The sequence below is a fragment of the Nycticebus coucang genome, chromosome 1, assembly GCF_027406575.1.
Source record: "Nycticebus coucang isolate mNycCou1 chromosome 1, mNycCou1.pri, whole genome shotgun sequence".
In the NCBI taxonomy this organism is placed as follows: Eukaryota; Metazoa; Chordata; class Mammalia; order Primates; family Lorisidae; genus Nycticebus; species Nycticebus coucang.
In genome coordinates this window covers 80110582-80138250 of record NC_069780.1, presented here as the reverse complement: position 1 = coordinate 80138250, position 27669 = coordinate 80110582, and the positions used below count along the sequence as shown (strand labels likewise).

Here is a 27669-nt window from a genome sequence, read left to right as displayed (position 1 = left end):
CTGAAACTGTGGCCCTCCATGCTGCAAACAAATATTCAAGTGCTTTGCAACAAAAGGCAGACACAACAAAGTCAATAAAACTTTATTTATATATTTATTTTTTAAATTTTTTTGAGACAGACTCTCAACTCTGTCACCCTGGGTAGAGTGTGTGATATCATAGCTCACAGCAACCTCAAACTCTGGGGCATAAGCAATCCTCTTGCCTCAGCCTCCCAAGTAGCTGGGATTACAGATGCTCACCACAACAGCTGGCTAGTTTTTTCTATTTTTTAGTAGAGACCAGGTCTCACTCTTACTCAGGCTGGTCTCGAACTCCGAAGCTTGAGCAATCCACCTGCCTTGGCCTCCCAGAGAGCTAGGATTACAGGCATGAGCCACTGCGCCTGCCCCTCAGGCTAATCTCCTGACTTCTTGTGATCCTTTCCCCTCAGCCTCCCGGAATACTGGAATTAGGTGTGAGCCGGCTCTCCTGGCCATAGTCAACTTAAAAGTAACAAACAGTTTTCATTTTTTCAAATTATGAAGTAGATGGTAGTTAGATTTTTAAAAAATAATGTGCATTTTAAGGCAGCACCTGTGGCTCAAAGGAGTAGGACGTCGGCCCGATATGCCAGAGGCGACAGGTTCAAACCCAGCCCCGGCCAAAAAAAACTGCAAAAAATAATAAAGTGCATTTTAAAGTATACCTAATTGAAATTTCTTGAATGTGGCCTTACTTGATTACAACTAAATTAATGCAGCCTTCCAACAAGAAAAGGTTCCTCCCCTTGGAGGTAGCCTATAATTTTAAGTCAGACTATTCCAGACCTACCCTCCAAGTTTGGTGAAAATGCTAACAGCCAATTTCTCATAACACAGTAAGACCAATGGAATTTGGGTTTGTTTTTTTTTTTCATACAGATTGAGAAGCACTCCTTTTATACAGGGTCTGTCAGAAGTAACACCCTTTTGTGCTTGAGTGTGATATTATTATGTTACAAGATTACATGCAAATAATGCAACTTACAAATAATAGCACAAATAATGCTTCTTTTTATAAGCTGGTAATCTATACCAATCTTTTTCTTACAAAATTATAAGCATGTAATTCTGTAACGTAAATATATCACACTCAAGCACAAAAGGGTGCCACTTTCGTGGAACCTTGAATTCTATTTTAGTCTAAATTTAGTTCTAGTATGGGTCAAATCATACCTCTTTGTGCATAATTAGACTCGGACCTCAATAACAACTTTAAAAAAGATTTTTAGTTTCTGTGCTTTTCAATACATATTATATGTGTATATATATAATATCTAACAGAGAGGGTGCTAAAAAATGTATGCACATTTTAAGAAAGGAAAAAACTGTATTAAAATTGTAATGCTCAATATATAGTGATAACATTTGTTATTTTGTTTATTGTACCTGCTATCTCTTATAATTATGGAAGTCAAACATGACTTGAGTATTACAATTTAAATACAGCTTTTTCCTTTCTTAAAATGTATAGACATTTTTAGTACCTGCTGTGTGTATACATATTATACATATTATATTTATACATGTAATATTTAATATGTAAACATTATTTACATATTATATATTAATGAATTCATTATGGGAAATTATCTCTCTTAAGTAAAACAAAGTATTTTTTCCATTTATTCATCCAATAAATATTTATCAAGTAACTACTATGTGCAAAGCAATGGTCTAGATTCTGGGGAAATAGACATGAACAAAACAAACTCTCTTCTCCCTTTGAGCTTAATTCTAGTTAGAGAAGTGGGGAGACCAACATAGCAGGTCTGGTTTAACCAAGTCCTCTGCCCAGGGTCTCAGTAAGCTGCAATCCAGGTACTGGCTGGGACTGGGATCTCATGGGAAACTAAATGTGGAAAAGTCTCACTTCCACGCTGCCTCGGGTTTTGGGCAGAACTCATGCCCTAGGAGAAGGGTTGCGGTTTCTTGCCCGAGGTTGTGATTAGTTCCTAGAGACCACCTGCAGTTTCCTAACTCATGGGCTTCTCCCAAATGTCACTTTCTGACCGCTTGCTTCTTCAAAGCCAGCAGTAAAGAGAGGGAGATAGTTTGCTAACCAGATGGGGTCTAATACAAGGTAAGGTGGTCCTGATGATGACATTCCATCACCTTTGCCACATTCTATCGTTAGCAGCAAATCACAGGTCCTGCCCACACTCAAGGAAGGGGATTGTGCAAGCACAAAAACACCAGGAGGCAGGAACCTGGGGACTACCCTAGCGTCTGTCTGCCACACTCAGGGACCCAGGATGATCCAAAGGGACCAGTAGTTGTACACAAGGTAGACACTTAGAACATAGCTCCATCTACCACAGCCTCACCCCGCGTCCAGAAGGCAGAGATGGAAATGTTTGATAGGGAAAATTGGTGACCTCCAGGAACAGACAAACATACAATAGATGAAATGGTAAAATATGATAGAAAAAAGAAGATGATGTAAGGGGGAAAGTACGGGCAGTAGGAGGGAACGTGTATCAACCAGGAAGGCTTGAGTCGTGCTGCTGTAACACACACACTGTCCACTGGGAAATGTTCCGGCCTCCGCGGAAATGTTCCTCTAGGTCAGTGATTTTCAACTGGTGTGCCATGAACATTTTAATTTAATTTAAATAATTTTTTTGCTCTTTTTTATTAAATCATAGCTGTGAATTTAAATAAATTTTTATTTATTTATTTATTTTATTTATTTATTTTTGAGACAGAGTCTCACTCTGCTGCCCTGGGTAGAGTGCTATGGCATCATCATAGCTCACAGCAACCTCGAACTCCTGGGCTCCAGTGATCCTCTGGCCTCAGTTTTTCTATTCTTAGTAGAACTCAAGCTATTCACCCGCCTTGCCTCCACCTCCCAAAGTGCTAGGATGATAGGCATGAGCCACCATACCCATCTCCATGAAAATTTTTTAAAGATCGTTAAATTATTTTCAAAAGAAGTTCAAAGGACAGTAAGTATATATTTTTTTTACCTTTTTTTGGATCCACATAATTTGTGTGTCTTGAGATTTTGACCATAGGTTCAAGTGTACTGTGAGATAGAAAAGGTTGGGGCGGCGCCTGTGGCTCAAAGGAGTAGGGCACTGGCCCTATATGACGGAGGTGGTGGGTTCAAACCCAGCCCCGGCCAAAAACTGCAAAAAATAAATAAATAAATAAATAAAAGGTTGAAAAATACTGTTCTAGGTAGTGACTCCGTAGTTCAGGTTGATGTTGGCTACACATTCTATGAGCAAACCCTCTGGGACATGAGGCTCTGTCGGTGGTGTAGGGGACAAACCTCAATATTACAGTTACTCTTAATCACTTCAACTTAATTGCTGCAACTGTGCTGTGCAGAAGTGACCCAGATGACTCTTGCTCAAAGTCATAGTTCAAAGTAATCGCAGGCAAGGAAGCACGATCTCCCTGTGGCTGCATTCTAGGAAGTGCTCTATGGTAAGGTGATATTTGGAAGAAACCTGAAGGGAGTGAGTTGTCACGCAGGTAACTAGGGATGGGTGTTTCAGGCAGACAGCACAGCAGTGCAAAGTCTTGGAGGACAGGACCCTCTTTGTGTGTCGGAGATGGCAAGAGGCCAGTGTGACTGGAGACAGGTGAGAAAGAAGGACAGTGGTGGGGTGTGAGGAGAGGGAGCGAGATCACCCCCTGTCTCGTGTGCTCCGGCACCCAAGTATCATGGCAAGTCATACATGGATCTTCAAGTGCAAGTGTGACAGGGTCCCACACACTGAAAAGGATCACTCCTGGTTGTTCTGTTGCAAATTAGATGTCTCAATAATTTGTCTTTCTTTTTTTTCTTTTCATTTTTGTTGTTGATAGTAAGGGTCAAATTCATTTTTTAATTTTTAAGTATAGGTACATAATAGTTGTATAATACTTTGTCTTTCAAACCAAAAGCTCCTCAGGGCAGTCTAAGCTCTCTGAAAACTGTGACTCTTCAGCGATATCTCTTCACTGCTCTCTGACAAGTGGATCCTTGAGTTGTATTTATTTTCAGAAGTGAATTGCCTGAATAGTTGCTTATTCAATCATTCTTAACATTTCAACTCCATTTGCAAACACCACCTTCCAGTGATGGGCTATTACTGTTATTGCTATTATCCCATCAGCTGTGGATGTTCTGTAGAAAGCAGAGAGTTGAGTTGGGTCATTCTGGATCCCAGGTCTGGCCAGGTCCCCTGTGGCTGGCGGAGAGAACAGGGAGAAAGGGCTGTGCAGACCCTGCCGAAGCTTCTCTTGGAAACTGACACATTCCAAGGCCAAGGCAAGACCCCCATGCTTGTGGAATAGGGGACTGCTGCTTCTCACGGGAGAGGGAGCGCAGCTTCACACTGCTCTGGTCAGAGCTGTGCTGGATCGGGTGGGGATACTCTCTAGGAAGGTCCGGTGAGAAAGGTCCAGAGCCCAGTCCTCTCTCAGGGGGATGGGAAGGCCAGGGCAGGAATCGGAAAGGTTGTGGGGGGAGGACACCGCCCAGGATCACAGAATTTGTGGCAGGAGAGGTTCAAAAAGGACAGCTGGTCCCACAGGGGCAGATCCTGTGGGGAAGTGAAGGACCACCCAGCCGCCTTGATGTGACATGACAGATCCCACCGGGGATGCCTCAGAGTCATGGACTTCCTGTTTCAAGTGCCCAGGAAATGACAAAGTGAACCAAGCAAAGAAATATCCACAGCTCAGACCCCACTTTTGCTAACGCTGCCTTTTTTTTTTTTTTTTTTTTTTTTTTGTGGTTTTTGGCCGGGGCTGGGTTTGAACCTGCCACCTCCGGCATATGGGACCGCGCCCTGCTGCTTGAGCCACAGGCGCCGCCCTAACGCTGCCTTTTTTAACCACAGCACACAGCGCTGTGCATGAGGCATTGCCCAGCCATTCATTCCCCGAACTTCCCGGAAGCTCCTTCCATGGGACAGGCACTGTGCTGAGCATGTGAGGGAGGGGTGGTGGGTCCAATTCCGGAGGGGACATGAGGTGTCCAGTAACTATGCCAAAAGCAGAATGCCCCAGGGGGAGGATAACTGGGGAAGCAAGGAGCCCTCCCCTGGCCCCCTCAGTCTCATCTCAGTCAGTGGCAAAGGACTGACAAGGGGACAGCCTTGCCGTCTCCCAGCCCCTCACTATACCTGTAGGTTAGGCCAGCTTTTCCCACAGGAATACCTTGAGAAAAACCACAGGAAACAAAACAGAAGCATTTAAACACTAGGTTTTAACAATAAGGTGGTTTATGCCACAGTTGGTGTTCTTGGTAACAAAAGGCACAGCTGTGTCCTCATCAGGCTGACTCACTGCTGCCAGCTCAGTCTGGATTTCTGTCACGTCAAAGAGCCCAGTGGTTGTGTGTTCTCTAGAGGGTTGCCAACTTTCCTGGTTTCCTCAGGACTACCCTGTTTTTAGCTATAAAAGTCTTACATCTTGGACCCCTCAGGTAGCTGATCACTGCCCAACATCATCCTCTTCCAGGAGATTCTGCAAGGCACTAATGTGGCAAGAGCATGGACATTAGCATCAGGTGACCTCGGCTCCAAATCCGTGTCTGTGCTGTGTCACTTACAAGCTGTGACCTAGGGAAGTTACTCAATATTTCGAAACATAGATATTATTCACCTCAGATCCCTGTTACAAGGCTCTCCCCTCACCGGGCACCCACTTCCCTCTTGTCTCTTGCTCATTTGCTCCAAGTCACTCAAATATGACAAGTTCACGCCACCACTCCGCTCTTCCTGCCCCCTCTGTCCAGGAGGCTTGCGTCTTCCCAGGCGGGCTCTTTCTTGCCATTCAGGTCTCAGCCTGTTAACACCTCAAGCGTACCTCCCACAACACTCCCGGCTGGCCTTTGTCTTACCCACATTTTATTTTTTTCCTAGCTCTGAACATCATCTGGAATTGCCTTGTTCATTTCTTGACCATGAGGGGCAGCCTTCCAGAATGGCTCTGGGTGGTCCCTACTTCCTGGCATTCATGCCCTGTGGAATCTCCCCCCCTGAGCGCGGGCCCCTAGGGGACTTGCTTCTGACAAATAGAATATGGCAGAGGGATGGGTATCACTTTGAGATTAGGTCATCAAAGACCGTGGCTTCTGTCTTGCCAGCACACACACACTCTCTGACTCTGCTCACCTGCTTGCTCTGATGAACAGAGCTGCCATGGTGTGAGGTGCTCTAATGGAGTAATGCACATGGCCAGGAACTGAGGGAGCCTACAGCCAACCTGGCCAGAGAACCAAATCCTGCCAGCAACTACATGAATTCTCCCCAAGTTGAGCCCTGAGATGACTGCAGTCTTGTGAGAGACCCTGAAACAGAGAACCACTTATACCATGCTCCGAATCCCGACCCATAAAACAGCGAGATAATCAATGTTGTTGTTTTAAGTCATTAAGTTTTCAGGTAATTTGTTATGCAGCAACCAAAACACTGACAGTTTATTTATTTCCTGTGCTAGTATTCTAGCACCATCACAGAAGAGACCATCCTCATTTGGCTCTTTGGTATGCTCAGAGCAAAAACCCAAATCTGGCACATGATAAGTACTCAGTTTAACTGAATGAGGAAGTGGGGGGGGTGGGGAAGGACAGACTACATACAAGGCAGGCAAGGACAGTTGAAATATCTGTTGAATGAATGAATGATCAGGAGACCAGTTAAATGTGAAAAGGATAAGGAAAAGAAATAGGGTCTGGGTTTACTGACTTTCTTTTTTTTTTGAAGAGTCACTCTGTCACCTGGGCGAGCGTGCGGAGTGTGCAGTGCAATCTCAAATTCCTGGGATCAAGTGAGCCTCCTGCCTCAGCCTCCCAAATAGCTGGGACTCCAGGTGCCTGCCACAATACTTAACTAATTTTTCTATTTTTTTTGTAGAGACAGAGTCTCAGTCCTGCTCAGGCTGGTCTTGAACTCCTGAGCTCAAGGGATCCTCCCTCCTTAGCCTCCCAGAGTGCTAGGATTACAGGTTTGAGCCACTGTACATGACCTGGGTTTACTTATCTTTAACCATTGCTATGGTTGGAATGTGTCCTCTCAAAAAATCATGTGTTGGAAACTTAATCCCCACTCTAACAGTGTTGAGAGGTAGAAACTTTAAGAGGTGATTAGATGGATTAATGGATTAATGCTGTTTTCAGCAGGTTAGTTACATGGGAGTAGGCTCCCGATTAAAAGGATGAGTTCAACCCAATTTTTTCTGTCTATCTTACATACTTGCTTCCACTTTCTGCCCTTCTGCCATGGAATTACTCTTGCCAGATGCTGGTACCATGCTATTGGACTTCCCAGCCTCCAGAACCATGAGCTAAATAAACTTTTCTTTGCAAATTACCCAGTTTGTAGTATTCTCTTATAGCAGCATAAAATGAACCAACCAGATTATCAAATGGTTAGGCCCCTATTATAGACTCAAAATATATTAAATGAATAAATTAGTAAATGAAGAAATCAGGCATAGGTTTGGGTTAGGAATAGATTAGCAGTGATAAGGTCAATGTTGACTTATTGAGTGGAAAATGTCAGTAAAGTGTTTAATAGACATTCCAAACAAGTATAAAGCAAGAAAAACAGTTCAGAACAGTGTGGATATTTTATTTTTATAAAAGCATGCTCATAAACACAGGTCTGGAAGGAAATACCATCAAGTGCCACCTAGCAACATTGTGGTCAGTGAGGGACTACATATACAACAGTCTCATTAAGATTATAATGGAACTGAAAAATGTCTATTGACTATGACTTTGTAGCTATAACAGTCCATTACTCATGTGTTTCTGGTGATGGTGGTATAAGTAAACCTACTAAGCTATATAGAAGTATGGCAATATATTCATGTACACTACATAATTTTTGACAATGATAATAATGTTACTGGTGCATGTATTTACTACACTATACTTTTAATCCTTATATTAGAGCATACTAATACTTGTTAAAAAAAGAAAAGTTTAGAGTAAAGCAACCTTAGGCAGGTCCTTCAAGAGGTGTCCTAGAAGGCATGGTTGTCATAGGAGATGGCAGCTCCGTGCATGTTACTGGCCCTGAAGACCTTCCCGTGGGACAAGATGTGGCAGTAGAAGAGAGTGAAATGATGTTAATGATCCTGACCCTGCGTAGGCCTAGGTTGAGATGTATTTGTGTATTATTTTTAACAAAAACCATGTTTTAATTAAAAATTGTAAAAATAGAAAAAGCATAGGGAATAAGGATATGAAGAAATTATTTTTGTACAGCCTTACAGTGTGCTTGTGTTTTAAGCTAAGTGTTATTCCAAAAGGGCAGAAAAGCTAAAAAAATTAAAAAGTTTATAGAGTAAAAAAAAGTTACAGTAAGCTAATTTATTATGGAGGAAAGAAAATATTGTTATAGAAATTTCGCATCGCCTAAGTGTACAGTGTTCATAAACTACAGAAGTGTGCAGGAGTGCCGTGGGCCTCCACATTCACTCACCTGTCACTCAGCCAGAGCAACTTCCTGCTTTGTAAGCTCTATTCATAGTCAGTAACCCTATACAGGTGTGCCATTTTTACCCTTTCTTGCTGTATTTTAACTGTGTCTTGTCTATGCTTAGATCCATTCAGATGCACAAATACTTCCTTGCCACTGGGTTACCCCTGCCAGCAGCCTTCAATACAGTAACATGCTGTGTGGGCCTCGAGCCACAGCACAGGTGTGTAGTAGACAATATTGTCACTCTGGGATGTTCATGCAACAAAACTGCATAATAAATGACTCATTTCCAGTCATCATTAGGTGACACGTGACACGTCATACCAAAAGAAGTGTTTCTTGGTAGGTGGTAAGATCACAGTCATTTTAAATTTTTTCCTTTTAATTATCCATATTTTCTACAACTGACAGAAAAAAAAATAAAGGTATTTCCACTTATTCTTAAAAAGTAGAGAAAAGGGCCACAAGGCACTTAAGAGTCAGTATCACAAAAGAGCTCATTGCTGACTTAGAGGGTGGAGGAGATAATCCAATGAGAGGAAGAGAGGGGACAATTGTTGCTGTGAGCACAACCCCAGTGACATTTCTAAAGCAAAATTTCTGGCTGGGCAGGAGTCAAAGCATTTGGTGGTTTTGACTGTCAATGGCGCAGCCACCTTCCAAGCTGCCCAGCACCCTCTGCTTCGTCCTGACAGCTCTCTTTTTCGGAACCATTTTCTAGACCTGCCCTTCCAGTCTATTTCCCCCCTGCACAGGGGCCCGGCCTGTATCTTCCTCACACCTGCATGTCTACTGTCTCCTGCAAGCACCCAGCTTTCCCAGCCCCTTGAAGCTGTCTCACACTCAAAACCTGGGGTGACATCCCACAGGTGTTTTGAGCATCCTCTCATCTCAGCCAGTGCGTGAAATCATGAGCTTCAAGCTGCTTCAGCCTTTCTGTCCTCTCCCAACAGAATCTGATGGACACCTTCCCTTCCCCTCAGGAAGACAACATTTTACCTCCAGGATAACCACCACCTGTTTTTCAAAGTTTTGCTTCAGAATTAACAATGAGACCATTCATGGCTACCTAGCTTTCAGGCATACCAATTACTCTGACACACTATTTTTGTACCACGGGAGACCTCTTGTGGAAATGCCACAAGAGTCAAGTTGCCTGGACTGCTGAGTAACACCAGGGGACAGTTGCCCTGGAGCACTGTATGGCCTGTTTAGGGATTAATGTTACTGCAGCATAACCTTGTGCCATGGTGTGAACGTGTCTCCTAGAAATTCACATGTTGGCAGATGAGCCCTAATTAAGGGGCTTAGCTTAATTAAACCTTAGCTTGAGGGTTTCTCTCTCAAGAATAGATTAAAGCTCTTATGAAAAGGGCCTACAGGAATGGGCTCTCTCCGGTGTGCTCTTGCCCTTCTGCCTTCCACCATGTGGTGACACAGCAAGAAGAGCCTCACCAGCCACTAGATGCCAGCACCTTGATCTCAGCCTTCCAAGAAAATAAACTGCTGTTCTTTATAATTTCTCAGTCTGTAATATTCTGTTATAGCAGCACAAAATGGCAAACTAACTTACCCAAACTCATACAAAATCAATTCTGGATTTGTCAATCCACAATTTTGACACATTATTTTGAATGAGTGAATTTCTAAACAATAAAATAAGGTGAGCAAACTAGCAGTTGGCAGCCCTTCGTTGGCTCTATGGATCTAGAATACCCCAGGGACTCAGAGCCCTCGCCTAACTCAGCTCCACTTGCACCGTTGGTTGTAGGAATCTGTTTTGATGTTTTTTTTTTTTTGTTTTGATGTTGAATTAGAGACCAACTGGTCATATTTCACCCCGCTGGTACAGCCTATTTGATCCCACAGTCCCAATGCTGAGTCTGTTCCTTCCATCACTTTAAGATTTTAAATAAGATCTACATCTATAATAAATGAATAAACATCCAGTTAAACCCATGAAATGCCACTGGTTAAAGTTGGAGAGTGCTTTTGTTTTAAGGCAAGCATGAAACGAAGCTTATTAAGAAAGAAAAAGGTAAGTTTACAGGGTAAGAGCAAGACATAGGCTTGCAGGACAGCGTACATTCACCATAGACAGCAAACAGGCCTACTTTACCACAGCAAAGAGGCAAAAGGTCTTTTTTTTGGTTTCTAAAGTAAGAGCTTTCCTTTTAAAAAAAATTGGTTGAAATCCAAGTACATTCTATCTTACTAACTTCCTCTCTGTACTCCAGCAGGAATGTTAAATTGTTCAAATGTCTGGGTTGCACAGAAATAATTATTTTGAAATGTGAAGTCCGCATAAATATCGTGTATGTATTTTAATAAAGCTGTATTTTAACGGTGACTTTTATAATACTTGCCTACCATTTTGATTCGTAGTAATTAGACTGCTATGCATTTTGCATGTTGGCCATACTTGTATTTAAAGACATTCTTATGCGTCTCTAATCCTAGCCCAAGTCATTACTACATACCTCATTTTATAGGACTTTTATTAGGGAATGCTTACTGAAAGTTTCACTTTGCCTTTGCCTTTAAATTATGTCCTTTTACAGCATGATGTAAATTTTATTAGGACTTTAGCATTTGTTTTTAAGATACTTACTTTTCACCACTGTTAAATAAAATAACACTTTCCCTTAAGATTTAATTAAAAGTTTTGGGGGTAAGTGGGATGACAGTAGTAATACATGCTTGTAATAGACGATATCCCCTCCAAAAAAAGGGACGATGGGAAAAAGAAAATGAAAATCACTCCCAATTCTACCCATCTTGATGGTCTATCCTCCTGGACCCCACTACAGGCAGGGTGAGATCATACTGTCTATAAACTTGGTATTCAACTTTTGTCATTGCCTCCCTCATTCTCTTAACAATGATCTTTAGAGGCTTCCTAGTACTCCAACATCTGTTTGTACTATAAACATTTTCCTATTGTAGAATATTTATTTCCAACTTCTCACTGTTTTAAACACTGTAATGAATATGCTCTTACATCATTTGTATTAGGCAGAATAATGACTCCTGCCTCAAAGAGGTCCACATCCTAATCCCTGGTATCTGTGAATATGCAACTTTGCATAATGAAAGATGTGATTAAATTAAGGGCCTTGGCCTGGCTTGGTGGCTCACTCCTATAATCCTGGCACTTTGGGAGATGGAGGCAGAAAGATTGCTTGAGCTCAGGAGTTCAAGACCAGCCTGAGCAAGAATAAGATCGTGTCTCTACAAAAATATAAAAAATTATCTGGGTGCCTATACTCACAGCTACCAAGGAGGCTGAGGCTGGAGGATCACTTGAGCCCAGGAGTTTGAGGTTGCCGCGAGCTCTGACGATGTCACAGCACTTTACCCAGGGCACAGAGCGAGACCTTGTCTCAAAAAAAAAATTAAAGACCTTGAAATGAGTCATGGGTGGACCCAATCTAATCTTAAGTCCTTAAAATAAAAGACCCTGTCCTGGTTGTGGTCAAAGATGTTCGGGGCAAAGCCAGACAGCCACTGTGCTGCTGGCTCTGAAGAACGATGGAGGAAGGCGCCACAAGCCAAGGGCAGTGGATGGCTTCTAGGAGCTGGGAAAGGTCAGAAAAGAAAGAGTCTCCCTGAGAGCCTGTGAAAAGGAAAACAGCCCTGCCAACACCTTGATTTTAGCCACAGGAGATCCATGCTGGATTTCTGACCTACAAACTATAAGCTAATGAATTTGTGTTGTTTATAAGAATTTTTTAAGGCAGGAATAGAAAAGTAATACCCAGTTATTGTTAGAGGTTTTGTCTGTTTGTTTTTTTTTTTTTTTGGAGACAGAGTCTTACTACGTCACCCTCGGTAGAGTACCGTGGCATCCTGGCTCACAGTAACCTAAACTCTTGGGCTCAAGCGATCTACTTGCTTCAGCCTCCCTGGTAGCTAGGACTATAGGTGCCTGCCACAATTTCTGGATATTTTTAGAGATGGGGTCTCACTCTGGCTCAAGGTGGTCTTGAACTCATGAGCTCAGGCAATCCACCCACCTAAGCCTCCCAGAGTGCTAGGACTACAGGTGTGAGCCACTGTGCCCAGACCTTATTGTTTGTTTTTAATTTGGTTATTCTTGAAATCAAAGAGGATATTTTCAACAACTCTGCTTAGAAAAGATGTTTTATCAATCCACTATGAACAATTCTCTCACCATATACAGCACAAAAAAGTATATTTAAAAAAATTAAAACTATATAACCTGCCCCTCACACACACAGCCTAGACCAGCCTAGACTTCCTAATGCTGCGGCCCTTTAATACAGTTCCTATGGGGCACGACCCACAGGTTGAGAACTGCTGGCCTAGACCAAGAAGGAAAAACAAATCAAACTTAATACCCTCACACAGAGGAAGTCTTTGAATCAGGACTTAAAATTTTATGTGTTCTTCCCTGTGAAGAAAACAAAGGATAAAAACAAGGGGGTAAGGAAAAACTTGTAGATGCAGAGCTGATAAGACCTAGGAATATTAAGAAAATTCTGCCAACAGTAGTTCATGGGCACCATGATACGCATTTTTTGGACCTTTTCATGAGGTCGTTAATCCTGTTTGTTATTTCTCGTATTCAGGAAATACTAAAGAAAAAAGATTAATTCTTAATGATCATGCCTTTAGGTTAGTGACTGCCAAAATTGTGGCAGGCACCTATAGTCCTAGCTACCAGGGAGGCTGAAGCAAGTAGATCGCTTGAGCCCAAGAGTTTAGGTTGCTGTGAGCCAGCAAATTTTGTTATATCTAACAAAAATACAATTAGTTAGAAATAACTGAAGAGAAATATTTATTTCTCTTATTGTTTGAGAATACTTTATTATAATGTTTTCTTGGTTTGTTTCTACTTATTTTTTACAAAGAATGGAGAGCACAGTTTAGTTTGGACTTGTGTAATAATAAAATGTAAAAACTAGAGCTATTCGGGACCTTAAACAATGATAAAATGGAAAATAGTGTTTAGATTCTGCATAATGACATAATAGCTGAGGAAATCTGCATGACTTTTCCAGTGTCCTTATGACTCACTGGAGGGCAACACAGACTGGACCTTTAACAGTCTCATACCCAGATCAGCTCTAGGGCAGTGAGAGCAGAGACAAGATGGCAGAAGTCAGGAAGACAAGAGCTACAACTGTAATTCCTGCTAAAATCATTAGTTAATTTAGTTAACTGCGGGAAACTTGCTGGCTGAAGTCTTATGATTTTTCTCTTAATTTTTGGAAAAAAATAAGTCAGGCTGGGCGTGGTGGCTCACGCCTGTAATCCTAGCACTCTAGGAGGCTGGGGCGGGTGGATTGCCTGAGCTCACAGGTTTGAGACCAACCTGAGCAAAAGCAAGACCCCATCTCTATTTTTTTTTTCTTTTTGGCCGGGGCTGGGTTTGAACCCACCACCTTTAGGCATATGGGGCTGGCGCCCTACTCCTTTGAGTACAGGCGCCGCCCATGGACCCCATCTCTAAAAAAAAAAAAAAAAATAGCCAGGCGTTGTGGCGCTTGCCTGTAGTCCCAGGTACTCAAGAGGCTGAGACAACAGAATCATTTGAGCCCAAGAGTTTGAGGTTGCTGTGAGCTGTGATGACAGAGCACTCTACCAAGGGTGAAAAATAAGACTGTCTCAAAAGAAAGAAAAGAAAAAAGAAAGTCATGTACACAATCCTCAGAAACATAAAAAACCTTGAACATCATGAAAAATAGAGTCCCTTTCCCCCCAGTTTCAAGCATATGCATCACTACAGAGGCAGCACAATCACTTTTTTCCTGTCCAGAGGGCCCCTCCAATGTAGTCTGGTTTGTTCTTTACATTGTATTACATGGACTCAGCTCTTCATTGCACAGGTTTAAAAAACAGGAAGGAAGCTTCCAGAAGAGGAAACACTCAGTAATTGACCATCTCTGCAATCAGAATCAAGGTGAAAGAAAACTCCATTTTTATACTAACTAGTAAATTTTTAAAAATATTTTTATAACTAGATACTACTTTTGTTGTACTTGTGTTTTAATTATAAAATGCATAAATGCATTTTTGGAAAGTTGCTCACAATAATGAATGAATTAAAAAATGAAAACTAATATTTGATTTTTGTGACATCATATTTACTCTTTTCTTAAGGGTCAATTCCCTGAATATTTTTTTACAGTACCAATATACATGGCTAAGTTATGATCCCATCAGCAATGTATAAAAGTGTCTGCCTCAGTAGCCCCCACCAACCCTGAGGCTTAATTTCGTGTTTATCCTGTTGTCCTATGTTCTTTCATTTACATTCTTGATAGCAATTATATCAAAAAATATGAGCAGCCAGTTGAGGGGGTTACTAGATGCCAAACACTGTCTAAACACTAATTCATATAATTCTCACAACTCTATAAGGTATGTTACCATTATTATCCCCATTTTACAGAAGAGGAAACCAAGGCATAGAGAGGTAAAGTATGGGGTAAAGCTGGAGTTAGAACTCTGGCCCCCAAATGTTGTGCTCTTTAATGGGTCCTGTACTAAAATGGAAACTTCTGGAAGATAGCACCAGTTTTCTCCTCTCTTATTACTCAGGTGATTCTCAAGTTTCTCCTACTATTAGTATAATGCAGTATACTAACAATTGTCATATGGAGGTCTAAACATGGAGATTGGTGTGTGAAAGTTCACTTGGTATGTAAAGAATTGTGTAACTTTTTTCCTGTCTTTTTTTCCCTTGCCTCCCAAGAGTAGAAAAATTGAAGTGTTCAACTAAAACTCACTTCCTTAACCACCTCCATACTTATGCCTTCACCTACACACTGGACATGACAATATTTACTAGAGACAACAGTCAGACAAGCAGGAAAGGCTGTATTAGTTCTGAGGCTGTAACACAAAGCCCCCAAACAGCAGTAGCCTAAACAAGACACAATCTATTTCTCTTTCACTTCAGCATCAGGGTCAGGAGTCCAGGGCTAAAACGGCAAGAACCTACCATTTGGGAGGCCCAGGCACCCACTATCTTGTTGCTCTTCCCTCCCTTGCAGCAGGGGTCTGCAAGTTTTTCTGTCAAGGACCAGGAGATAAATATTTTAGGCTGCATCTGTCACAACGATTCTATCCTTGCAGGTAAATGAATGAGAAATGTCAATGTTATAATACAATTTTATTCATAAAACATGCCACAGGCCACATCTACCTGAGCCTGCCCTGCAGCAAGGCTCCTTAAACTTCGATGTGCATACAAATTACCTGAAGATCTTTGCTGAAATGAAAATTCTGGTGCAGTAAATCTGCATTTCTAACACGCTCTCTCGGGTAAGTCACTGCAGTTGGGGTGACCACTCTAGTAGCAAGGCCCTAGAGGACCCCTGAATAATCCTGCCCCTGGGAAAGGGAAGCGCACAGCCCTGCCATAGAGCCGCCCTGTCGCTTTTGCTCATGCGCAGCACGCAGGCGCAGGGGAGGAGGGCCGAGCATCTGCACCCGGGGCAGTGCGCATCCGATGTCAGGATGAGCGCTCACGCTGCAGCTAGCGGGGCTGAATCTTCCTGCCGCAGTCCCGCCAGGTATCGTCCGCCGGGCGCCGGGGCACCGGACACCACCTCCTCCCTCTGGGGCACGGGTGGACCCAACAAGCCGTTCCCTCTCCGCGCCCCCTCCAGCTGCCGCCCTACGCTGCAGCTCCCCTGCGCAGCCCGCGCCCCCACCCAGGCCCCGGCGCTCCGCTCCCCGGGAGGCCTCTCTCTTGCTTTAACCCTCCGGCAGCAAGCGAAGGCGCCCCCCTTTGTCTCAGCCTTAAAGATCCCGGAGGCAACTGCCTCCACCTGCGAGTGTCCCACGTGGAGCGCGTGCACCGCGAACTTGCCCTCCTGTGCCTCCCGACCCAGAAGCTCTTCCTCTCAGACCGCGGCTTGGCCAGGACCCAGTTCTCAAGGCCCAGTCGGGGGGATTGTGCCTTCCTGCGGCTACTCCTGGACTCCCTGCACCCCTCCTCCACTCAGCTGACGCTCATTTAAAAAAAATTGTCAGATGGTGGCGGGTTCAAACCCAGCCCTGGTCAAAAAAAAAAAAAAAAAATTGTCAGATAAAGCTCTTTCTCACTTACAACACCCCAGTGGCGTCCCACGGCACTTCCAACACGTCGTCAAACCCGTCCTCTTTTCCGTGGCTGCCAGGCCTTTCCGGAGGCGGCTCAGCGCGGCAGGCTGTAGGCGCGCGGCCTCTCCCACTTCAGGGCCTTTGCACTTGCGCTTGCCGCTGCTGGAGAGCTTTGCGCGCGGATCCTGGCACACTGGCTTTCTTGTCGTTTTACGTTTTTTACCTCAAAGAGACTTTCTCTGATCACTCAGGGACCACTGCCATCGCTCCTGTCTGTCACATCACTGTTTCATTGCCCTCACGGTGCTCGTCCTTATCTGAAATATTGCTCCGGTCTTGGTTCTTTCCCATCCCTTCTCTGGAACGTGACAGGGCAGCAGGGCCTTGTCTTGTTCTCTGCTGGATCTGTGGCCCCAGGGACAGGTCTCGGCTCCTAGGAGGCACTCCGTAATAATTTTTTAATAAAAAACGCTCTGGTTTCCCTTTTTTAAAAATTTTTAGAGCTAAAGATAATATCCCAGAAAAATTAAAGATTTTTACTTTATGTAGTAGAATAACATTTTGGTTTCCCATTATTTTCCTGATGAGGATCTGAGGTATCAATGGAAGTAGAAAAGTAGAGAACAATAGCACTGAGGCAGATCTTGTATCTGATGTCATATGCCCCCCATCAGCCATCTCCAGAACTTTCTATCATTGCTCCACCCCCAACCCCTGGCAACCACCCTTTTGTCTCTATGAATTTGACTACTCTAAGTCCCTCATGAAAGCAAAATCATTTGTATTTGTCCTCTTGCGAGTGGTTTATTTCACTTAGTATAATGTTTCAAGGTTCTCCATACTGTAGCATGTATTAGAATTTTATTCCTTTTTAAGGCAAAATATTCCATCATAAGGATTATGTCACATTCTGTTTATCCCCGTCAAAGACATTGAGGCTGTTTCCACCTTTTGGCTATTGTGAATAATGCTGTTACCAACATTGAGTGTGAAAATAACTGTTCAAGTCCCTGCTTTCCATTCCTTTGCATGTGTATCCTAGAACCAAATTATATTTAATATATACCGAAAGAGGGGTAGGGAGGGAAGGCTGCTACACCCAAATCAGGATTCTAACTTGGCAATCTTAGGTTTTTCTAGCAGCTGCACATAATAAAAAGCTCAGGACCCCTGAAATTCATTACGCCAAAAGAGAGAATGGAGCCTGGGAACTGAGTTGCAGGAGCACTACCATCCTCTCCCCCAACGAGGTACAGGGGTCCTCTTTTAAAAAGGGGCTTGGAAAATGGCTAAACAGGATTTTTCCCTTTAGACTGGGTATGGGAAGGATGATAGAAGTCTGGCCGGAAGGTGATCTTGTTGTGCAGATAAACCCCACAATAGCCCTCAGGGAAATGTTTTTAATCAGACTTGAGGGTGCCACGCTCTCTGCAGACCTGTCCCAGATCAAATATGCAAGTCCTGGCTACATTTAACAGGGATTCTCTACAATGGCAAGTCTCTCCCTCAGCATTCCGCCTCAACAGTCTGTTTGCACGCAGCCATCTCAAAATAAGACAAAGAAATGTATTTTAGGTTAAAATATTTTGTATTTTCTTGAGCCTTAAAAAACAAAACAAAAATTCCCTTCAAGATACGAATGTAGCTCTAAGAGTGCATGTCAATTATACCCTTAGGACTGTAACCTGAATGAACTTTTTTTTTGTTTTGAGACAGAGTCCTGAATGAACTCTTAAATGCCCATTACAAGTTTATCTTCATAGATGCATACCAAGGTAGAGGTGAGATCACCCTTCGAACCCACCCTGAGAAGATTCACAACATGGGCTACTTCCTCTACCCTCCCTTTTCTGAATGTTCATCTTTTGTAGATTTAGACACCAATTTAGTCACAATCATACCATCAACTGCCTCACTGCTAAATCCTTCAAACTCACCTTTTTTTCTATACACCCCCTTTTTTCCTTCATATGTGAAATCCTCCACCTCTTCTATGGGAACCTAGTTCACAGCACATACTTTGTGGGCTGTGCTTTTCTCAAGCATCCTTAAAGCCCTGGCTTTAATAAACCTCAATTTAGTGTGACATTCTCACTTTCAGTCACTTATGATTTAAGTTAATTAACACTTGAAGGCTCTCCCTTCAAAACAGCAGTCCCAGATTTACAATACACTTGTTCTCCATGGCAAAGAGAAATAAACTCAAAGCAAGCAAACCCAGCATTCCACTCAAAATTTGTTCCCCACAAATTTCTAATGAAGACAAAAGGAAATGTAAAAATAGGAAACTTTTATTAAAAGTTAAAAATGGTTTCGAAGTTTATACATAAAAATCAGTAATTCCACCATAACAGGGACTTTTAAATCAATGACAAACAGATACAAATCAGTCGGGCAAAACATGCACCAGCTACCTAACTCCGCGTAAGTCCTTGTATCAGGTTTACCCAGCTCACTGGGAAGCAAAGGGAAGGAAACCAAACACTTACCAGAATGTGCCTGCTGTTGTCACTGCCCCCAAGGACTGGCACAAAGAGGGTAGGGGTAACGGTCCCTTCCATAACGGGGACTGCGATAACAGCACTAGGGCTCTCTGCTTCATCCCGGCAGCCATGATGCCCCAGGACCAGAAGGAAGCGCCCTCCACCCTGAACAGAGTCCATCTGGACAAGTGACCTGCCACACAGGGCTTTCCAGCGCTTGTCAACACTGGCCGCACGTTACGATCGTGGAGAAGTATTCAAAAAATCCTGATTGCCTAAGCCACAGATCAATTCCACGAGAATCCCTGGGAATGGCACCTGAGCAACTTCATGTTTTGAGTGCTCCCGGGAGATTCTGAGGCCCAGGAGGAGAAAACAACCACAGTCATTCCTTTCTCCACTCTTACTTGTTGAGAAGTCTCCCTTGTTCTGATTTAAAACATTTGGCTTCTCTGACATCTTATGAAAGTTTTCACACATGGATGCTTAGTTTCTACCACTGGTTTATGAAGGATTAAAAAAAAATAGAGCACCCAGATTTCATTAAAAAAAAAAAAAAAACCTTTATTTTCATATAAAAGTGCCAAAATATCCACCAATGTCATAATCTAGCTCAACAACCAGCTTACACTAGTAATCGAAACACAAGCCTCTTTATTCACATTGTTTAAAACTCCAATTCTTTTCACACATTCCCACAGTAACTTGAGTCTCTAGACAGTGGGAAGTTTGCATTCCTATTTGCCGTGGTAGTCCATATGTCCAGGTTCATATAGGCACGAAACGGGTTAAACCCTGGGTAGTACTCCTTGCACATGACCGCCTGGTTCTCCATGTGAGTAGAATGTTCCGTGGTGGGATTGATGGGGCAGCAATTTTCATACACATCGCTTTGCGGGGCCCAAATGGAACCAAAAAGTCCAGACATTGGAGACAAGCTTCGCGTGCTTGTGAGGTAGGGCTGAAGTACAAATGAGGAGGGGGGAAAAGAAGGTTAAAAAACAGCACCACCAACAAAGAAGCATCAGAAAGGCAAGGCCGAGACTGAACGTACACCAGTCCTTACCACAAGGCTATCAATCCAAGTTAACTTGGAAGTTACTGAACTATTCTCAAATTAAATCTGGTTTAACTCCATTTTTCTCAAAGGGGGGATTGTGAAGTCCTTATTTAACTAGATAACCTTATTTGTAACCTAAGGAAGAACCCACAGGCCAAATGAACTTTTATCTGGGGAGGGAGGAAGTGTCAAGTGGATATGAAAGGGGAAAACACTGGGCTTTTAGCAGGGAAAGCTCTCAGGATCCCAGCACTGACTACCACTGGCCTTCCTGGGACTTTCATTTTATCTCTGATTACAGATGAAAAGTCAGCAAGTCCACTTAAAAACAACTGTATCAGAGAGGACTCCCAGCCCCATGTTCAATTGTATCAACAAACAGCCACCATTTGGCATATTTGGGGACATCTTTTTCACTTGAGGGTGGCAAGAATGTCCATGTCTGCAAGCTCCCACCCATCTGGTTACAGATTAGGTTCCTTCAGGGGGTGACCAGCCCCACCTTCCATGATCTAAAAGAAACACACCAGCCTCTGGCTGACCCAATCCCAAATGCTAACGCTAGTTGAGACCAGGATTAAAGCAGCAGCAACTCAGAGCTGCCCTGGGGCTCCCAGCATAGGATGGGCAACACTGACCGGAGAGCTGATGAAACTGGCATGTCCCCAGGCAGCAGGCATGTTGGGTGGGGCGTTCCAGGTAGACTGAGAGCTGTGGTCAATAAAGTCTGTCTGAACTTCTGCAGGACAGGGGAAGCCATTGGCATAATTCATGTTTTCTACAAAAAATGGGATACATCAACACAAGTAAACATATTCACAGAGAGAAATGTATTCTCACTCTCAGGCAAAACAGCTTTCAAAGCTTTACACTGTTGACAAGTTAAAATGTTCCCTCTGTGTGCAGCAGGAGAATTGTTTCACTGTCATTCTCAAGGTTAAAACTTTGCCAGCCACACTACCTGGGAAACCCTCTATGTGGAAGGTCTTCCTCTGGGCTTGTATTTCTGCTTTTGATCATTTGATGGGACTCTTTCTATTATACAAAGTATGGTAAAATACTACTAGGGACTTAAATGCTTACCGGTCTTTAAAAAAACTTTTTATTACCTGTCACACCAACCTTAGCCACCTGCACATATACCATATGGGCTGATAAAGGAATGCAAAACCAAGCACCTCTTAGGTATCAAGAAGAAAATTAACAAGAAGCCTCACAGTCCCAGGAAGGAAGTTACAAAAGCACCCCCTGGTGGTTAGCATAGAGCAACGCATGTACCAAAATCTAGATAAGAATAGCTAACGTTGTTGCTTGTCCCTTCCCTGAAAGGGTGGCACTAGGATAAGAATCATGATCAGACAGTAATGTAAAGCAAAAGCATTTTCCAGTTGATCAAGAAAATCTTGTATCTCTTATTTATTTATTATTGTAAATAATAAATTTATTATTATTTATATGTGTTCTGCTCACTTAGGCAGTACACATACTAAAAATATTTATTATTATAGATGCTTGAGCCCAAGTTCCCACAATTTCCCCTCCAAGCCCTTTCTTTCCTTTTATAGCACTGCCCACGGGCAGAGGAGTCAGGACTGAGGAACCAGAGGTAAATGTTTCTAATTTGTGTGGGACTTAAATGTCTAAAAGGAATAGCAATCAACTCAAGTCCCAGCCTCCCACTGGACAACCCACAATGTTAGGTTAGGTCCACACAGACCCAAACGGCCCAGTTCTACCTAATGTGAAGGACTAAATGAAGTAGGGTTATTTGTAAAGCTCCCAGATACCCAGAGTCAGAAGGCTTTTTGAGGGCTATGCAGAATTACACACAGCAGGCAGGCTCAACTGGATCCACAGGAAGCCATTTAGCAGCCTGCTGTATGTCCACTAGCAAAGTCTCACTGTTAAAAGGCATGTGATTCTGTGGGTTAGTGCCTAGTTCTGCACACTTCCTGCCTGGACGTTCTGAGACTAGAAGAGTGGCTCTGGGGTGGTTTAAGCAGTTTTTACCTTCTGGGAAGGCGTTGTAATCATTCATCTCCAATGGACAGTACACACTGGGAAACTGGCCTTCGCATGCTGCATTCCAATCAATGAAGTTGCTACCAAAAAAACAAGTGGTCTAATTTCAGAAACAGGATGTTGAGATAATCCAAGTAAAGAAAGAGGAAAACTGGGCGGCGCCTGTGGCTCAGTCGGTAAGGCGCTGGCCCCATATACCGAGGGTGGCGGGTTCAAACCTGGCCCCGGCCAAACTGCAACCAAAAAAATAGCCGGGCGTTGTGGCGGGCACCTGTAGTCTCAGCTACTCGGGAGGCTGAGGCAAGGGAATCGCTTAAGTCCAGGAGTTGGAGGTTGCTGTGAGCTGTGTGAGGCCACGGCACTCTACCGAGGGCCATAAAGTGAGACTATGTCTCTACAAAAAAAAAAAAAAAAAAGAAAGAGGAAAACAATTTTATTGCCCAGCCTCCTAATTCTGACAAATCCCCCCATTTTGGGAAATAAGAGATGTACTTTCTCAAGTCACAGAATCAAAGACTCACTCAGTGTTTATCACCAATGATGCTCTTCCTGCAGGTGGGGGGGGTGGACCAGTATCCTACTTCCCCTGGAATTCTGTCTGCTGAGTCTGACCACAGACAGAATCCAAGGGTGTGGCTCTATCAGCACTGTGGAAGCACAGCTGGAATAGTTCCAAGTGTATTAGCACACACCTGAAGGCCTTAAACATTAACATGTCTGCCTTTCACTCAGAGCAAGGCCAGCATTCATCTCAGGGAAGTTGCAACTTTAAGGACTATAATTCACAATGCTTTGATCACTAACGCAAACTGGATTCTCATTACAGAAACAAGATAGCAAATACTCTGTAGTTAGCTGAGCAAAAGAAAAAAAGAAGCCCTTCAAATGGATTTGGTGATTAAATAAATTAACATTTTCTTAAGGTTCATTAATTGAACATCATACTAACATCAAATAGCAAATTTAAGAAACTGTCATTGTATAACTGTTTTTTGATATTTAAACTATTTGATCTTTTTAAATTTTAAATGTGCTCAAGAGTAAAGCCATGGAAAAAATGTAAATTTTCTGTTAGGGGATAGGAACTACAAGTGATTGTTTTTTCTCAAATTTGCCTCTAAAAAATGTAAATCTGTTAGGGGAAAGGAACTACAAGTGATTGTTTTTTCTCAAGTTTACCTCGACTTTTCAATTTAAAAAAGTAATGACACGGTCACCAGCTTTATTTCTTTTATTTCCTTCTCATGTTTCTCTCAATGTGTATGTAGTTCATTATTTTCTAAGACATCACAACACAAATCTAAAAGGCAGAAGCAATACCCGGCTCAAGTCCACTGAGGAAGAAGTGTAGCCCTCATCCCCAACAGCTGGAATTCTGATTGCACCTGCAAGTCCTGAGACTAAGCAGGCCCAGTGCAGAAGGGAAGCTGTACCTGTTGTGGACCGGAACAGGCTCCTGCAGCACACAGGGCGAGCTGCTCTCCAGAGTGCAGTTTAAGCTGTTTGTCAGACACACTGGATGGGTGGGCCACAGGTCTCCGGGTGAGTAAAGACCTAAAAAAGAGAATAAGGCCTCTCAGTCTACCATCTCCGGCCCAGCCCTCATCCTACCCCTCTTCAACTGCACTTCCCTCTAGAAAGTACTCCCTGATGTCACCCACACGTGCAGACCCCTTCTGCCTTTTGGGGTTATTATTTCAGGACACACGTGCAAATGCTGAGACACAGCACATTGCTCTGACCACTCCTTCAGATGGTGTACAACCTCTTGACCTGGACAGGATGGGATTCAGTTAAGTATGTGAAGGCCCACTTTCCGCAAGGCCCCGTTACAGATACCGAGGATATGGCAGTGAACAAGTTATACTCAAGTGAGGAGAGACAAACAACGAGGGAAAGAAGAAATACAGCAGGGCAGATGCTCTGTGTGCAGTAGTGGCCCACACAGCAGTTTTATTTTACTTTATTTATTTTTTGAGATGGAGTCTCCCTCTGGTACCCTGGGTTGGAGGCCATGTGTAGCTCACATTGATCTCAAACTCCTGTCTCAGCCTCCCAAGTAGCTGGGACTACAGATGCCTGCCACCACGCCCAGCTAGTTTTCTTCTATTTTTTTTTAGTAGGAATGGGGTCTCACTCTTGTTCAGGCTGGTCTCGGGAAGCCACTGGAAGGTTCTGAGTAGAGTGACTGCTTAGAGAAAAATGAGCACTGTTCTCTCCCGTTTCTGCACATTTTGGCAGCAGAGGCACTGGAGGGCTTTGTTCTGGCCTATCTTTCCCCAGATGTTTACTAAACAAAAAGCTTTGGAACATACGATGCCCCCCTCTGAAGCAAAGGGAAGGCATAACTGTTTCCTGCTATAAAAGATCAGGGCTCCCAAGCTCAGGGCTCCTCTCCTGTAACCTGCTGTGCATGCTGGCATCCACCAAGGCTGTCTGAGTCACCCTGTGACACCTGATGCAGACAGGCTGATGCCCATGTACTTGGCCCCGGGGGGCTTTATGTGAAAAAATGGCAGCTACAGATCTGAGGAGACGTTCCCCCATTCTGCCACTTGAAGCAAAGCTGCTGGTTCAGTGAGGCCCTTGACTGCCCCACTGAATGCTAGGGCCTGGCTGTCTGATGGTCCGGTTAAGCTAAAAACTGATGATGTCCTGTGGGACACTGCAGCTGTCCAACCTCAATGCCTGCCATACACAACCAAAAAGGACTGTGGTCTCCCTGCTCACTTTGCTGTGTTTTATTGACTCTATTGGCTCTTGCCAACAGCCTACATGTCTGGTCTGCCACTTGGAAAGCGACAGACTGGCGGATGAAAGACACTGCTCTCCAGGGCTGTGAAATGTAAAAACAGATCTCGGCTTCTGATACCTTGGAGCCCCCTGGGTAGAGATCCCTGGAAAAGGCTCATTCTCTGCTGAGACGGACTAGAATCAAGGTAGCTGACTGGGTCTGCATCACCCAGACTGCTGTCATGTGGCCTGGGTCTGCCACTACACCAGACATGGAGACACTTCTGGCATCACCGACTGGAAACAAAGGGGACCTTGCTGGAAGAGTAACTTGCTCATGCACGTCCTATGGGCAATACTCACTATGAGGGAGCCACCCAATTAGAAAAGGTTGGTATGAAATTTGATGACAGCTGAAGTGATCCACCCCCTGGGCCCTGGAAGGCATTCAGGTCAGCCTCAACTCACTGGCCAGAGTTGTTACAGATGACAGAATTCCCATGGATGTTCTCTCTGGGGGCAAGGTGGAGTCTGTGTAATCACTAATACCCTCTGCTGTACCTGAGTAATCCCCATCGCCAAGCAAAAACATCAATACAGAAAACTCAAAACAGAAAGCCACCAGCTTCTATGGTAGACACTTGTGGCTTATGGGATGCATTCAGCCAGCTGGGTCTGAGACTCTGGTGCACAGCTTAGGCTGATACTTTAGGGTGGCCTTAGCCTGCCATTTAAGGTCAGTTGACAGCAACTGTTATTAAATGTTGCATGAGATAAATCAAACAGATATGACTGCTCCTGGCAGTCAGATCAGTTAAAGAACGGTTTGTAGAATGGTTTACTCATAGCAAATCTAGAAGCCAAGGCTATATAAAAACAAGAGGTATGTATATTGTAAGACAGGTATTTCTCTATATATCTCTCTAACAGAAGCATGGCTGCCTTTATTCTGCCCTTTCTGAAGACGTTTGTTAGGCAAAGCCTCAGAGATAGGGGTAATGTCTCCTTTTGGTACAAGGGGCAAGTCTGCTTAATGTCCAGCATCATAAAGGTAATTATCTCCTGCCCATTAGAAAAGGCTTGGGCTCCCTATGCTCAGGGCTCCTTTCCTTCTATGTTGTCCCCATAGGAGCGGGGGTAAGCAAAGCTGACATAAATATGCTGATGCTCCTACCTCTTGCTATGTTACAAGTCCTTTGTCTCCAAACCAGGAGTCTCTTGTCTTCTGTCAGTTTCCACAGAACTATGGTAGGGTAATGTGTTATAAAGTAAAAACCTTAAGTGCTTCCTAGTTCTTGACAGTGACATGACCTTTGGTTTAACATGATCACTCTGGTAGGGTGAAGGTAGAAGCAGGCAGACCTGTTAGAAAGCTATTAGGATAATCCCACTGAGAAAGAAGGATGGCCTGGCCATAGTGATTATGGTGGAGCTGATGAGAAGGGAGCAGACACCTGGAATCTATTTGGAGGGCAGAGGGAAACAATGAGTCAATGGATCCAATGTGGGCGATAAGAAAGGGAGAGGCCAGGACGAGTCCTCGCTGCTGCCTGGCTCCTGTAAGTGCAGCAGGTCTGAAGAGACGATCCAACGTCCAGCTGTGGCACCTGCTGGACCCCAAGTGCAGATGTCAAACTGGCAGTCAGCTACAAGGTACCAGAGTTCAGGAGACAGGCTCAGGTTAAAGACACAAACTCAGGAGCTGTCAGGGTGTGAGGGAAACTTAAAGCTTCGAAAGTAGATGAGATCACCAAGGGACTATGTGCAGGCAGAGAGAGGAGCAAAGGGCCAAGGACTGCTCTGGGGGGCTCCAGGGTCATGAGAGGGAGATGGGGAGAACCAGAATCAGGACCCTGAGGTACACGGGGCAGCAAAGAACACCTAATGTCTGTAAGTGGTCAACACGGGAACCACAGACAGAACCGACCGAGGACTTATCAACGTGGTGACCAGCAGAGACCCCGACAGTGCCCCTTCAGAGTGATGGCAAATGGCATATTGTAGGGTTCTCCGCGGAAAAGACAGAAGACAGGAGTTTGAATCAGCAAGCTTAGATAATTGTAAGGAGTCCCTTAAAGACAGGAGCAGAGCAGCAGCTAGAGAAGTTAGCTGAGAGAGAGTGTGCTGGCTGTTTGGGGGGAGTATTCTACTATACCTGCATGGTGACAGGAACAACCCCCTACACAAATAAACATGGAGGAGGGAGGGCCCGTGGAGAGAAAGGCTGCACTGACACTGCATCAGGCTCCAACAGCAGGAAGGCAGCGAATGCATGGTGTGGAGGGCAGGGGGACAGGGCAGCAGGGCTTTCTGAAGGTCTCTAACTGCTTCTCTTTTCCAGCAAAACAGGAAGAGAGCAACAACAGAATGAGGCAGGAGGACTGGAAGTGTGGGGATAGAGGAGGAGGTGGGAAGACACAGCAGTGAGTGGTCAGGCATCCAGGGAGAGGCCGGTCGTGAGGTCCAGCTCCCCTCACTTGCACAGGAATACAGGGGAGCAGGAGGGACAAGGGCAGAACCACGACTGTGGCTTTGCAGGGTTGGTGCAATAAAGGGAAGGGAGTCAAAAAACTGACGGTAACAAGGGGTCAGGCCATTTCTGCTGGGCAAAAGGGACAGCACAGCCACGAGGGGGGTGAGAGGGCACAAAGGTGATGGGACCAAGGAAGGCCTTGTGGACAGCAGACTGTGAACAAGATCTACTTCTTAAGTGACTTTAGGACCCAACCAAGAACTATAAATAGTTGATCAAAAAAGTTAACTGCAGATTACTAATGAAGTAGGGGAAAGGCACCTGAAACACACACAAACCAGGATCAAGACGCTAGACTATCAGTCT

At 44.0% G+C, this 27669-nt stretch overlaps 2 protein-coding genes and 1 long non-coding RNA gene across 7 annotated transcripts in view; 1 reads left to right on the top strand and 2 right to left on the bottom strand.

The window, feature by feature from the left end:
- Positions 1-8668, top strand: part of LOC128580834 (uncharacterized) — a 28912-nt gene extending 20244 nt beyond the window's left edge. The window contains exons 2-3 of the long non-coding RNA XR_008378748.1: positions 6732-6837; positions 8578-8668. This is a non-coding gene — a long non-coding RNA (uncharacterized LOC128580834). The remainder of the gene's footprint in view (positions 1-6731; positions 6838-8577) is intronic.
- Positions 1-16798, bottom strand: part of TLR2 (toll like receptor 2) — a 50943-nt gene extending 34145 nt beyond the window's left edge. For both annotated transcript variants that reach the window (XM_053583227.1, XM_053583248.1), the window contains exon 1: positions 16540-16798. The gene's annotated coding sequence lies outside the window, so the exon portion shown is untranslated. The remainder of the gene's footprint in view (positions 1-16539) is intronic.
- Positions 16799-19578: 2780 nt separating this feature from the next.
- TMEM131L (transmembrane 131 like) overlaps positions 19579-27669 on the bottom strand; it is a 172376-nt gene continuing 164285 nt past the window's right edge. For all 4 annotated transcript variants that reach the window (XM_053583183.1, XM_053583193.1, XM_053583202.1 and 1 more), the window contains 4 exons: positions 23531-23651; positions 22086-22177; positions 20714-20853; positions 19579-19976 (listed from right to left, as the gene is read on the bottom strand). In XM_053583183.1, the coding sequence (XP_053439158.1) occupies positions 19701-19976; positions 20714-20853; positions 22086-22177; positions 23531-23651 (629 nt within the window). In that variant the 3' untranslated portion in view covers positions 19579-19700. The remainder of the gene's footprint in view (positions 19977-20713; positions 20854-22085; positions 22178-23530; positions 23652-27669) is intronic.